Raw genomic sequence first — 13,308 nt, 5'->3', positions numbered from 1 at the left:
ATAAACGTGTAACTGTGACACCCATTTGTTTACGTCGCCTTGGGAAACTGCCGGACAGGTAGAACCAGTGACGAGGTGTCAGGTTACAGTGTTGACTGGCGGCTTCTGAGAGTTGGAGTCGTTCCGGAAAGACTCTAAACTCACGATTTCCATTGTATACACGCTCGACTCCTAGATACTTGGCTACATAACAAAGGGGTAAGTGTTTTGTTTTTCCTAAATAATAAAGACGTGACCATGTAAACGTCCTGCTTTGTAATTAGTCTGCATTTAAGAGATGGCCCGTGACGCGGGCTGGAGGACAGGTGTGGCACTTAACTGACGGTAGATGCAGGCTTAGTCTAATGTGTTAGAAAACATACGCAGATGTAAGTTTGTAGTGATGTTTTTTTTTAATAGGCAGAGAGGACAAATCAGTGGCCTAAAATTGTTTTATTTTTTTAAATTATGACTTTGTTATAAAAGATAATAATGTTTAAAGATTAGACGAGAGGTTTCCACTTGACAAGCTTCCCTTATTTATTTCAGTGCAGCCATGGCACCCAAGTATGAGGGCCTGTCCCACTGTAAGCTGGCGCTAGTGTTCGCTGTGTTGATGGACCTGTTGGGTGTGACGTTCCTGCTGCTGGGTGTCTTCGCTCAACTAGAGATCCAAGGTCAAGACTTCGGGGATCTGCTGGTGTACTCAGGAGCCCTGCTGGTGCTGTTTTCCCTGGGAGGCTGGGTCCTGTGGTACAGTGGCAACATCGAGGGTCTGACCTCCAAAAAAGAGCTTGGAGGGACTATGGGTGGAGCTGTGGACAGACTTGCCCGCTCACTGAGCCGCAAGATACGGATCCCCAGGACTCACAGCAGCCCAACATAGGAAGTGGAAGCCCTAAGACTAACTGACTGACTTGCTGTTTTGTGAAGGACTGTTTTTAACACACAATAGGCCAAACTGCCAAAAGGAGTATCATTACTGGTTGTCATACTCTTCACTTTTTTTGTTAGCGTTTCATACTTGATGTTTTTATAAGGGATCATTCACACACTCTCCAAGTTACTGTAATGGGGACTAAAGTAAAAGACACAATATGTGAAGATTAAAAACATTAATATACAACAATATTTTGTCATTTTCATTCATGTTGACTAAACAATTGCTGCACCATATTATGGTGACACGACTCATGAAACTCGAATGAAAATTACTACACTGACAACCGAAGACATTTTAATGACAATAATCATATTTGCACAAGGTGGAGTCTGAACCCATGCTTAAGTCTGCACAGAAATGCTTCACAAGGCACTTGAAAGAATTTTTCTCCCTTATTTTACAGAAATCAAACTAAAACATTAAACGCATTAAGACCCATACGCATCAAGCAAACAACTGATTGAGAAAATAAATATTTTTTAAGGACAGCATCTGCAATTTTACATTAACGGGGAGCGGTGATACCACACATATTATACACAGACACATTTATAATGTGCAGGTGTTTGTAATAACACCACATGCAATGTGGAGGGGTAGAATTGGAGTTAATACTCATGGCAGAAATTCCACAAAATACACATCAGAAAAGAAGTTCACCACCTCAATGCAACATCAGGAGATAATAAGGACTGTCTTTATGCTGAAAGAAGTACATAACCTGTTTAAGTTCCCAGTTCACAGTTAACAACAAAGTATGTTCACAGCAGCTCCAAGAGTTGCTACATTATTAAATGTAACTATGATCAGAAGGTGTATGTGTTCTTTTTCAACAAACAATTGTTGTATTAGTTGTATTAAACAGCTGTGTGTCAGTGAAAATCATTGCATTGTTAGTGCAAAGGTAAATAATTCAGGAAACTGAAATACTGACCGATTATGCAGCACTAAAATCAGATCAAGGCACACAGAAGGTATCATAATCCATTAGGATAATCCAGTCAAAAGAGAGATGTACAAAACCGTTGAGGTAAACAAGTGTGAAATAGTACAAATCATAGTACTAGTTTTAGAGGATATGTGTATTGCTGCCACAGTGAAATGCCAGTTTATTCAGTTCCATGGAAAGCATCATTGATGGTGCTGCCTTGTACTTTGCTTCTGTACAGTATATGTCTGCTCCATTTTGATCTTGTTCAGAAATGTCAGAGGGAAGGGCTGGGCACTGAGGGTGCAGGATTCTGCCAGATTATCATATGACTGCGTTCAGATCGCTGTGGTGTGGCTTGGGACACCTCGTTCGAGTCATCACTCGCATCATCTCCTAGCAAAGCAGACAAAGCAGTTAGGCATTTCTTAAACTAAGCACTGACTACAATGTGGCATGCAGTAAATAACTGACACTACAGTGGTATTTTTCTTCAGCTCACCAATTCGGAAATTGATATAACCCTCTCCTCCACTGAGGATAAGCTGAGCGGTAGTGACATGGCTGCTGCCAGGAGAGGTGATCAAACAGCCTGCAAGATAAAGACAATTTTATTGTCACTTAAAAGTACAAATACAGAATGCAAATGCTGCCTGAAAGATCAAAAATACTTGGGATGTTAAGAGTAATGGCTATCAAAATCTTACCAGGTGCAGCAATAATGAATCTCACAGCTTGTCTGTGACCATGGTAGCACAGCTGGGCTGACGCAGTAGAGCAATATGGGATTGAAATATCCTCTGAAGCTGGAAACAATCATTTATATACTTAATATTAGATGGAGCACATTTTTGGTAAAAGTCAGTGACAGACATTCTCATGGAAAGAAAACATACTTATTGATAAGGGAATGGAGAAAATGGCACCACCTCCCGTGCCCACCCATAGACGGCCAGAGATGATGGTGAGAGAGGAGATTTGGAGTGGTGAGAGTGTCAGGAAGGGTTGGCCTATAGAGAGAAACAATATGTTAGCTGGTAGTGGTAGGCTTAAACTTACAAGTGGTCATAAATAAATAAGCATAAATAAATGTTTTAATCACATAAGACATTAAGTTCCTGTTGATTGCAATGTACTGAGAAACTTTGATTAAGCTGACTTAGGCTTATGGATAAATGTATTATAAAAGACAAGAAAAGTTTGAGCACCTAATGTTTTAGTGACCAAAGCACTAAAGTCCACTTCCTGTAGTGGTCGTCCTGTGGACCAGTCAAACAGCCTGAGGATTGGGTCAAGTCGGCAGGACGTCCAAACACCACTTCCACCAGCACACAGGAAACGAACCTGCTGCTCACTGCGCTCAGACACTGAAAATACTTGCTGTAAAGACACACAAGGAATAATAATAGTGAGTTCCAAAGACTGGGGTAACAAAATAATTTACTATAGGTACCCGCTTTTCTCCTTACCTCCACTTTCTTGCTGTCAGTATCAACCACATGGACTTTGTTCCAGTATCCCACCCACAAGCGGCCACCTTTTGGAAGGCAGCAGCGAATGGGCTGCAGAGGGGTTGATCCAAGAGGCATCACAGAGTGTGACTGCAGATTCCAGCCACCTGCATTTTCACCAGCAATAATTACTTCATTATTTCTGTCACTCAACGGCAGTAATGACACTTGTGAAAAATTAAGAATTTAAGCAGTTGAGACAGTTGAACGTAACCGTGGAGAGGAAACGGAAAGTCATTACCTGAACTGTGTGAGAAAAATGCCAATGTCCCATCGGCTAAACCAGCTATGACCTGACTCTGGGAATACCTGTGAGATTGATCAGCACAAAGTAGATATAGTTCATGAAGATGACATGGTGTCACAGAGGATATTATACACAAAGACAATGCAGACAGAACTCACATGAGTGAATGGACACCCTCAGAGAGAGATACAGACTGCAGACAGAGCCTCCTGCCAGCAGAGGCAGAGTGCACAAGTATACTGTGAGAGAGAGACAATGGGAGATAGGAAATTGGGAAAGTGTCCGTAAGACAGTTTGCTAAGTTGCCAAATTCCTTATATATTATTTGCTGAAGTGAGCTGCTTATTCAGCTGGAACTACCTTCCTTCCTGAGTTCCAATCCACACAGTTCCTGCAGTGTTACCTGACACAACAAGACCACAAAGATAGTGTCAGAGGAAAAGCTGAGTGAGCAGTAGTGATTTCCAAGATTTCCAAGTGTTTCCAGTACACCAGCATGATTTTAGGGGGATAATACAAGTACAGAATACATGAGACAGTTTGTCTGTAGTAGCTGCTGCATCCCATTGTACCAGCACTGACCTATGGGAGGCACAGCACAGATGCAGAGGGCAGGGGCTGTGGGAGGGAGGCTGAACTGATCCAGTACTGTGTTGGGCCGTGCTGGATCAATCACTGTAATATCACTGCAGGAGGCAGGGCCAGAAACTACCCACACAGAACACTGGCAGAGAAGGATATGGAGTTTGGAGAGATGAGTGACATGAAACAACATGTACCTAGGCAGTGTTAGTCATGGCTGGGTGGTCATAATTAGAGTATGACTGCAGTTGCTATTTAACCAGGATAATGAGACTTACTGTGGCTTCTCCTGAGATCTCAGGCGATACTGCAACTGCACAGTTCAGCTGAGTAAATAATAATAATAAAAAAAAGAATAAGTTAGGAGACTGGACAATAGGTGCATTGTAATGTAAGAGTAGCAGGACGTACCTTAGCAGTGGAGTCTCTTTGATCTAACAGTCTGAGTTGCACTAGAACAGGCACATCTTTAGGCTCTGGTACAGGTTCTTGGGAATCCTACAATAATGTCATTTAACCACGTGGTTATTGTCTGCATATTGCCCTTCTTTGTGAAAATACATACTGTGAAATATTATTAGTGAGAAAACAAAACGGCAAAAACTTGATTCCTATCACAGCAATGTGAAACTCTCAGTTCTTTTCCTATTTTCCTATACAGGCTTTCATCGAACTCTCCCATTTATTTGAATCGTATATGCAGCTCTACTACCTGTGTGTTTGCCAGTGGCACGCTCCAGCCATGTAGCTGTCGCTTTCCCATAGATCCCCAAATTTGGGAGCGAATCTCTCTGTAGATTTCCCTCCTCCTGACACGTGGTGAAGGAGCAGCAGGAGAAGCAGATCTAGAGAAAATGCTTCTAATGTTCATCAGTTTGAAATTAAATAGATATTTTCTTGATTTTTAAAGTAAAATAAAGACAGCACGCCACTTTAAATGGAAGTAAACACAGCCTCTGCAGCAAAGTGACGTTAACCTTACATATACATTATTACTCTATTTCATGAACTTCAAAAACAGAAAAACTCTGTAGCACTGAACTTGTGGTTGTAGCAACCACTTTAGCGGCTATCACAGACTGCAAATGCTTTTTTTATGTAACCAGCATTCCTGAGTGTCCCTATATTTTCGACCTTCACCTACTGTTTCTTGTAGACAGTTCTCGTTATAGTTGTAGCTTGTTTAAAAGGTTCCCACAGATTTGAAGGGAAAGGAACTGCAGGGGTTGTATTTACTTCCTTTCACTTAAAGGATAAAGAAATTCACCCAAATCCCTTGCACACAACTGTAGAAAAGCATTAGGCAGGAGTAACATGGTAAGAAACATTTGCTTACTCAGCCTGAGTTCGACTGGCAGCTGGTACTTGTGGAGACCCCACAGGAGAGCGAATGACTGATGGGGACGTTCGCACAGCTAATGCAGAAGTAGGAGGCGGGATTAATGGTTCCTTGGACAGCCCGAACAAGCGGTTGAATCTTTAATTAAAAAAAAATAATATATATCAACATTTTATACAGTGCTCGATTTCAAATTTATTTTGTTTTATTTATTTCCAAACATGCAATTATTTTACTCATTTCAGTCGTTTCATCTACTGAGTGGCTTTAACAGAGTATGACTCCAAAAGATTATTTCCTCTCACATATTTTCTGTTAACACCCTTATAATGACCAATAATCTTAGGAACAGTGTTTATATGTTCATGTGACTCTCCTAAGCTCCTGATAGTAATTCACACAAACAGACCCTGAAATAGAAATAATTGTTTTGGCTTTATAAAAAGTGCAAAATAAAAGTGTGGTATGGAAGCCACTGGTTTTGTGACTGACATTTAAACGTGTCTCTTCAGTCTGACTTCAAAAGAAGACGACACATGCGGTCACACAGGCAGCAGTATTGTTTCAGTATACACTATCTGGCCAAAAAGAAAGTCACCAACTGGATTTAACTAAGCAAATAGGTATGAACCTCCTTTTGTATAATAACTGCATGGAGGATTATCTTTCAGCTGGCAACAAGTACCAGGGTAAGAAGAGAGGCAGATGAAGTTATGCACCCATCATGCCTAGTGCTATGATCTGGGGTTGGTGCAGTTGGTCAGGTCTAGGTTCAGCAACATTATGTGCCCAAAGAATGAGGTCAGCTGACTACCTGAATATACTGAATGACCAGGTTATTCTATCAATTGATTTTTTTCGTCCCTGATGACACGGGCATATTTCAAGATGACAGTGCCAGGATTCATGGGGCTCAAATTGTGAAAGAGTGGTTCAGGGAGCATGAGACATCATTTTGACACATGGATTGGCCACCACAGAGTCCAGACCTTAACCCCATTGAGAATCTTTGGGATGTGCTTTAGAAGGCTTTGCTCAGTGGTCAGACTCTCCCATCATCAATACAAGATCTTGGTTAAAAATGAATGCAACACTGGATGGAAATAAATCTTTGGACAGCGGTACATGCATTAAAACCAGTCTTCTCTTCCTCCAAGAATGAAGATGCACCACCCACCACTTTGGGTGTTATGAGAGCACAAACTTCATTGGCATTTCAACTGGCGAGAAGATGGCGGTTCAGTAAACTGCTATTTTTTTGGGGATAAAATATTGAAATTAGGCATAAGAAAAATACTTACTTTCTCCAAACACTTGACCTTTTTTCCTCTGTAAACTTCTCTTCCTTTGTTGCTCTGTGAAAACAGAAACAATGAGGTCAGGTGGCAGCTACTATTAGTTTGAGCCAAAGTATATTCTCTGTCTTGCAAAACACATCAAATAGCACTTTAGGACTTTAAATCTTTAAACACACACAGCTACAGCTGTGTTGACGGAGGAACAAAGTTACCTGATTGCCTGACTATGTCTCATTGCCTCCTGCAGCTCAAACAGACGCTGCTTATACTGGTTCTTCTCCATGACCACACGAGCCATTTCAGAACGAGAGAAGGGACGCATAGCTGACATGGAGGCCTGGATGGGAAGATTGAATCTATTTAAATGGGTGAGTTCTTCATAATTTACACTACAGTAACACTGTTGGAGTGCATCTTTGAAATATAGTCGATCGTAGCTTACATCAGGATCCTCAGACTGGCATGCGTCCAGTTCTTTCCGAAGTCTGTGGAAAACAGTGGACGTAGAGGATAGTATATATCATAATAAATAATAAAAATAAACACAATATATAGACTAGAAAATACTTTTTTTAAATCCATAAATCCTCCAGACAATCCTCTGCACCTTTTAGTCTCCTCTTCCTTCTCCTTCATCCGTCCTTCTAATCGTGACACTGTTTCCTGAAGCGTGGTCACTTCCATTTGAAGAGCTGAACGATCATCAGTCAGTTCTCCTACCCGAGATATCAAAGCTTTACGTGCAGCTTCAACTAATTCGCTGTGAAGAAGAAAAAAAGAGCATGTAAGTGAATAACTTAAAATGAATAAATCGAATTAATCAAAAATATTAATTAATATTTTATTTCTACTGAAGCAGGAAACCTAAGAGTTTGGAAATTCCCTGTACACTCTAGAAATCAGTGGACTTCTCATAACAGGTTCACAGAAATTAAACACAGGACTCACTGAGTGACTTTCAGTTCCTCATACTGCAAATGAATCTCCTCAAACTGGTCGGCACTGCCTAAATACACAAAAAAAGTATTGAAATTCCACACAACACTGGAATTACTACATTTCTAACTTTCTGCATTCACGACCAACAACAAGTAACATAAAATGTAGTGAAAGTTTTAAAAAAAAAAAAGGAAGTAAAGGTTTACGAAACCAACAGTAAGAAAACTTTTTCACAGATGAACTGCACTTGTACTTCATGTCAACAGGGTATAAATAGTTTCCCACCACTGCCAGATTATTTTTAGGACCCAGCCTTCTGCCACCTCAATAGTCTGTGATCAGTTACTTTCTGTTTTAAAGCAGAATTATACCACAAGGATATCTGATCAAAAGTCACAAATCAGTAACAGGCTAACTCCTGGGTGATTAGGGTTTTAATCAAACTTTGCCAATAAATACAGTACGTACCTCTGACACTGGCCCCTTGGTCTACACTCTCCACGTAATCCCGACTCAGTTCCGACAATTCAGAGAATACAGACTTAGAATAGCGTCGTTCCAACTCCATACTATCATCTTCCTCCACATCTTCTTCCTCGTCATTTTCCTTTATCTCTCCTTCTTCTACTTTGTGCCCCTCCAACTCCCTCATCTCATCCTCCAAGCTGTTTTCTGATTCATCTCTCAGTGGCTCCTCTTCGATAAGCCGGATTGGTGTGCTGATAGTAAATAATGCGGGGGGGGGGGATGACAACAATCTTTACAAGTTACAGTGAACTTTGGTTTGGTTAATGATTACTGTATTCACAAACATTCCCCTAAAACCTCCACAAATGAATTTATGGTTTCAGATTATCACCTTGCATCTACAGAGCCGCGAAACTGAGCCAGCTCAGGAGTGGAGCTTATAATGTCAATGACAAACTGATCCACAGCAGACTCTGCAGCAATGTCAGTCACTTTTTCTTCCCTTGCTGCAAGGTCATCCAAGCAGGGGGGACCAGAGTTTGAATGTGGTCTCTGAATCATCTGGAGAAATGAAGAACAGATCATTCTTTGTGCAAACGTCTTGTGTTGTAATGTTAAAACATGTGGCTAGGTGTGTTAGGTGCAAATATTTACCTTTTCGTTAACGCTGGATTCCGACGAGGCTTGGTTGAATGGAAAGTTCCTAGGATGCACGTTGTTCCTAAAGGCGACATGCAAACATATCATTTGTGGTTCTTTCTCACATTTTGCAAGTTCTCGCAACACTGTCACAAACAAAACAAAACAAAACAACATCTCAAATGTGACATAATAGCTTTCTGGCTAATGAGTTAACTGCATCTGTTTAATGTCTTATCACAATAAAACCAATGAAAATTTTTCTAATGTGTTTACAAGTATGACTTATTTGTAAATTAGTCTGAAACTGCAATTTCACTTACTTATGGTATAGACTATCTTTGAGTAATATTTTATCCTTTAATTTATCCCACAGTGGGGGACAAATTAAAGGACACTCTTATCTCAAAGGATTATCTCATCTTTTCAACTGTAAAGCTGCAACACATCTGTCAGAAATGCTGTCAGATAGCCTGTAACAATGGGGTTTAATATTGAAGTGAACTGAGAGCTCTTGATTTTGTTGTTGGCTGCGGTTCACAGTAGCTTGTGTATAAACCACAATAAATCTGCTGCTGTCGTGGAATTTCTTCCTGTGAGAGACATGGTACTGTATGCAGAATAATAAGAGTGCTGAGGCCAACCTTAAAGAAGAATCCCTTTCAGATTCCTTCTTCCTTTCCAAAAGTTCCTGATATGTGTGAGCCAACTAAACGAGGGAAGATCAGTGACATGTTAGAAACCAGGCAAATACTGCGATGAAGTAAATATTGTAGCACTACAGAAATGTTTAGGCTAAACAGAAGCATCTGACCTTGTTGTGAGTATGTCTCAGTGTGCTCAGTTCTCTGCTCAGATTTGCTTTCTGCTCCTCCAAGGCCACCACTGAAAGAAAACAAAACACATGTAGCATTAGCCGGTCTAGCTTTATTGAGCACAGAAGAAAGGTGATTTAAATGAGAAAAGGGCAGAGATGAAAATAAATCATGACAGCTTTTTCCAGAGCTATTGACACTCATTTTGAGACACTAACGCTGGTCAGCTTGTTCTCTCGCTTTCTTCTCCAGCTCTCTCTCTCGTCGTTCTCGCTCCTTGTCCCTCACCCTCATGGCTCTCCTCTCCTGTTCAATTTGGTCGTCCAACTCCAGATACCTCTAAAGAAAACAAAATGATTCACTTCGAGCACACCCAAACACCCACTTTTGCATTTTTTTTAAAACATGTAGCATAAATCATGGTAGTATCATTTCTCACCTCTTGGCTTTCTTTCCTCTGTGCTCTCTCTGCTTGGTATCTCTCCAGCAGCTGCTCTCGTTCAGCTTTCTCCCTCTCCGCATCCTCCTCCCTGTTTCTCAGCTGAGCTTTGCAGCTGGCCAGCCCCTCCAGGACCCACACAAATATGGGTACCAGTGACTCCACCACACTTTCACCATGGGTCTCAATAACGGTCTGTGGCGGGGTAAAATCGTGTTAAAGTGAACATGTAAATAATATTTACATCCTGGGGAAAGTTACAGAATGAAAAGTGAAAAGGCCTCACCTGCAGTTCTGAATAAAGCTTTCCTGCCTCTTCACTCACAATATTGGGGTCCAGCTCCACCTCCCCTGTCCCACACAGCACTCTCTCACTGTACTCCATCAGGCAATTATTATTTTTTTTGATCAGCTACTTTAGAGACTCAACTCAACACCAAGCAAACTGCTTTACAGTTCTGTAAGCCAAAGGTGTCACTACACCTCTTCACCGACTAATACAACTAGTTCAGCAAGCTTTCTGCCAACACCCGCACCACCCATCCTCTGCTGCTTTAAGTTTCCTTTGCGCTTGAAGAATGTAGCATCCTCTTAGACTGCAGTCAGCTAGCCACGTATGCACTGTTTATCTGGAGGTGTTTTAGAGTCCATCCTGGAAGAGAATTACACAATATTTTAAGACAGTTTAACTGAAAGATCACACTGCAATACTGAACTCTTTAATTAACAACCTTGTAATTAGTTTGACATGGTCCTGTGTTGTTGTTTTTTTTTTTGTTTTACTATTACAGTCTGTGACTAAAATGGTTTGGTTAGCTGCAAGAGAGTAAAAGCATCTGCTCAGTAAGGAGAAAATTTACAGCAGCGTAGTCCATCACCATCCAGGGCCTGGAGGTCGAAGCAGTGGACCACTATAAGTACCCGGGAGCCCACATGAACAGCAGACTGGACTGGAGGGACAACAGCTCAGGTCTTTCAATGTATGCAGCAAGCTGCTGGAGATTTTCTACCAGTCGGTTGTTGCGAGCGCCCTGTACTTTGCTGTGGTTTGTTGGGGGAGCAGCACCAGCAAAAAGGACATAAGTAGGATCAGGTCATGTTATTGGAGGTGAGTTGGGGACGTTTGTCTCAGTGAGGGACAGGAGGACACTGGACAAACTGCTCTCCATCATGGACAATACATCTCATCCACTACATCAGACAACAGAGGGACAGCGGAGCCATTTTATTCATGTTAATGGACACTATTGCACCTTACTATTATTCCTATACACACATTTACTTGTATTTATTTGATTTTATTTAATCTTTCTTTTCCTTGTGCTTCTTAAGAGTGGTTTTTTTTTTTATGTGCAACTAAGTTACTGTGACCAAGCAATTTCCCTTGAGGATCAATAAAGTTTATCTAAGTCTAAGTCTAAATTCTAATGGTCGTTTATACACTGATAGCCTTTTAAGATCAGTAACTTGTTTGTGTTCAGGCTTACAGACAAACAGATGGGTTAAATCATAGTCTATATTATACAGGTACACACTCAGGCCTGGATGGATTTTCATTTCAAGACTACGTTTTTCAAGTCAGAAACAAGTTTATTCTTATATTGGCTATATTAGAGTTGAATACACATACTTAATCGGCAATTCAATGGACAGAAAATGAATCTGCTACCATATAGATCATCGGTTCATTGTTTTTTTCACACTTCAAGATAATAAATCAGTCCATGGTTTGGTTTTACTAGCACTGACCTAAACTAACTTGCAGAAACATTAGGTTCACTAGTTTAAAGTAATGCATCTAATGTAACAGTCCTGCACTACATCTCCTACGTGACTGTGACGATGTTCAGTTTAATTTGAAACAAATAGTAAAAAAAAAAAAAAAAGGTGTTTCTGTTATTTAGCCTTGCCCACTGACTAAAATAGGGATGTCAAAACCACAGCCTCCAAAATGAAAACACAGTTGAATCAACAGCTCTCTCAGTTATTTTAAATGAATGCTGAACACCATAACCTTCATGAAGCTATGACCTGCAGGACTCCTATATTAGAAAGCATTTAATGACACTAGTTTACTCAACGAACTGGCAGTCATTTCTCAATTGATAATTATGTCTGTTAAAATAAAAACGTTCCCACAGATGAGCCTTGATTACCAGCATGTCTTTGAAACGAAAATATTTACCGTTTGGATTCAAGTCATGCTAATGTGCTTTAAAGAACTATTAAACTTAGATTTGAATAAGACGGTGGCTCTTTCTGTTAAATATTTATGTCTAAAGAGGATTATGCAATGTGTTAAACCGCACAACACGAAATACAAACGATTAAATTAGCAGACAAACATGTGCAGGCAGGTTAAAGACGTCAATAAATTGTATTATTGGCTTTATTTGACAACTGAGAAGAAGACACAGCAGATCTGCAGAGGTATAAACCGTATAAATAAGTAACATGACTGACAGTGGACACCTTGAGAGACCGTTGGTCACAGGTCTACGAAGTTGTGACTTGGCCAGAAGACAAGCCGTGTCGCCTCGCTGCTAGGCTGCCGTTTAACAAACTCACCTCAAAGGCTGACTCCTTGGATAACTTTCATTTTTCTGCCCCCCAAAATATTCACAGTCCAGGCGTCTTTTCTTCGGGGACGAGTATCAATTACACACAGTTTAAAAGAGGCGTTGTTTCACTTTTGACGTGCGCAGACAAGTACTCGCTCTGACCAATCGGAGCGCAGCCGTTACTGGCTACGGCCAATGGGAGGAGAGAAGGGGCGGGACTTGCGTAGTTTTGTTTTCGGAAGGAGAAAAAAAGGTTTCCTGAAACTTGAACGATGACACGTGATCACAGAAGTTGCAGTCGTGTGTCAGGTGATCTGAGTAAACCAAAGTCTGGTACCTGTAGAAATACCGCACATGCCTGAGAGCTAGACAAGAGCCAGTTTGTTTAAACAAAACACAAAAGAGACGACTAGGCCAACTAATTTTTTTTAGAGAGTTTTTTTTTATTATTATTACAGAATGTGCTTGTAAAAAAAAACAAAATAACTTTTACACAGTGGAAGATGATGAAAAAAATAATTGTAAATCAAGGATGGACATGGGTTGAAGTGCAGTTTGTTTTTCTTCCAGCAGGTGGAGACACATCTCTGTCCTCTCCTGTCTCAGTTCATGCTGATGGT

General features: G+C 40.7%; 1 protein-coding gene across 3 annotated transcripts; it reads right to left on the bottom strand.

Annotated features, from left to right (window-relative positions):
- Positions 1-1,199: 1,199 nt before the first annotated feature.
- Positions 1,200-12,840, bottom strand: LOC311496343 (C-Jun-amino-terminal kinase-interacting protein 4). 3 transcript variants are annotated; one of them, XM_084556164.1, is made up of 28 exons: positions 12,696-12,840; positions 10,414-10,779; positions 10,128-10,322; positions 9,907-10,027; positions 9,688-9,758; positions 9,518-9,582; positions 8,889-8,955; positions 8,626-8,795; positions 8,235-8,485; positions 7,776-7,833; positions 7,435-7,587; positions 7,270-7,312; positions 7,040-7,164; positions 6,831-6,884; positions 5,527-5,667; positions 4,903-5,035; positions 4,602-4,688; positions 4,469-4,516; positions 4,191-4,332; positions 3,969-4,011; positions 3,767-3,847; positions 3,603-3,670; positions 3,320-3,468; positions 3,059-3,230; positions 2,747-2,860; positions 2,558-2,656; positions 2,353-2,442; positions 1,200-2,246 (listed from the first exon to the last, which is right to left on the bottom strand). In XM_084556164.1, exons 2-28 carry the CDS (start codon positions 10,510-10,512, stop codon positions 2,128-2,130), a joined length of 2,958 nt encoding a protein of 985 aa, XP_084412290.1. In that variant the 5' UTR covers positions 10,513-10,779; positions 12,696-12,840; the 3' UTR covers positions 1,200-2,127. The 3 variants fall into 3 exon arrangements, with proteins under 3 accessions (XP_084412290.1, XP_084412292.1, XP_084412291.1); XM_084556166.1 differs by having other exon boundaries at positions 10,414-11,168; positions 12,696-12,760; XM_084556165.1 differs by lacking the exon at positions 12,696-12,840 and having other exon boundaries at positions 10,414-11,410.
- Positions 12,841-13,308: the final 468 nt, after the last annotated feature.

Source organism: Chelon labrosus (assembly GCF_963514085.1).
Source record: "Chelon labrosus genome assembly, chromosome: 12".
Classification (NCBI taxonomy): Eukaryota; Metazoa; Chordata; class Actinopteri; order Mugiliformes; family Mugilidae; genus Chelon; species Chelon labrosus.
The sequence above is the reverse complement of the archived record's forward strand: the minus strand, read 5'-3'. Positions and strand labels throughout refer to the sequence as shown.

Coding starts and splice junctions, on each gene's coding strand:
- LOC311496343 (XM_084556164.1), bottom strand. CDS start 10,512: ATGGAGTACAGTGAGAGAGTGCTGTGTGGGACAGGGGAGGTGGAGCTG. Junction 7,165..7,269: donor GCCAGTCTGAGGATCCTGAT/GTAAGCTACGAT, acceptor CTTCCCATCCAG/GCCTCCATGTCAGCTATGCG. Junction 6,885..7,039: donor AGACATAGTCAGGCAATCAG/GTAACTTTGTTC, acceptor CTGTTTTCACAG/AGCAACAAAGGAAGAGAAGT.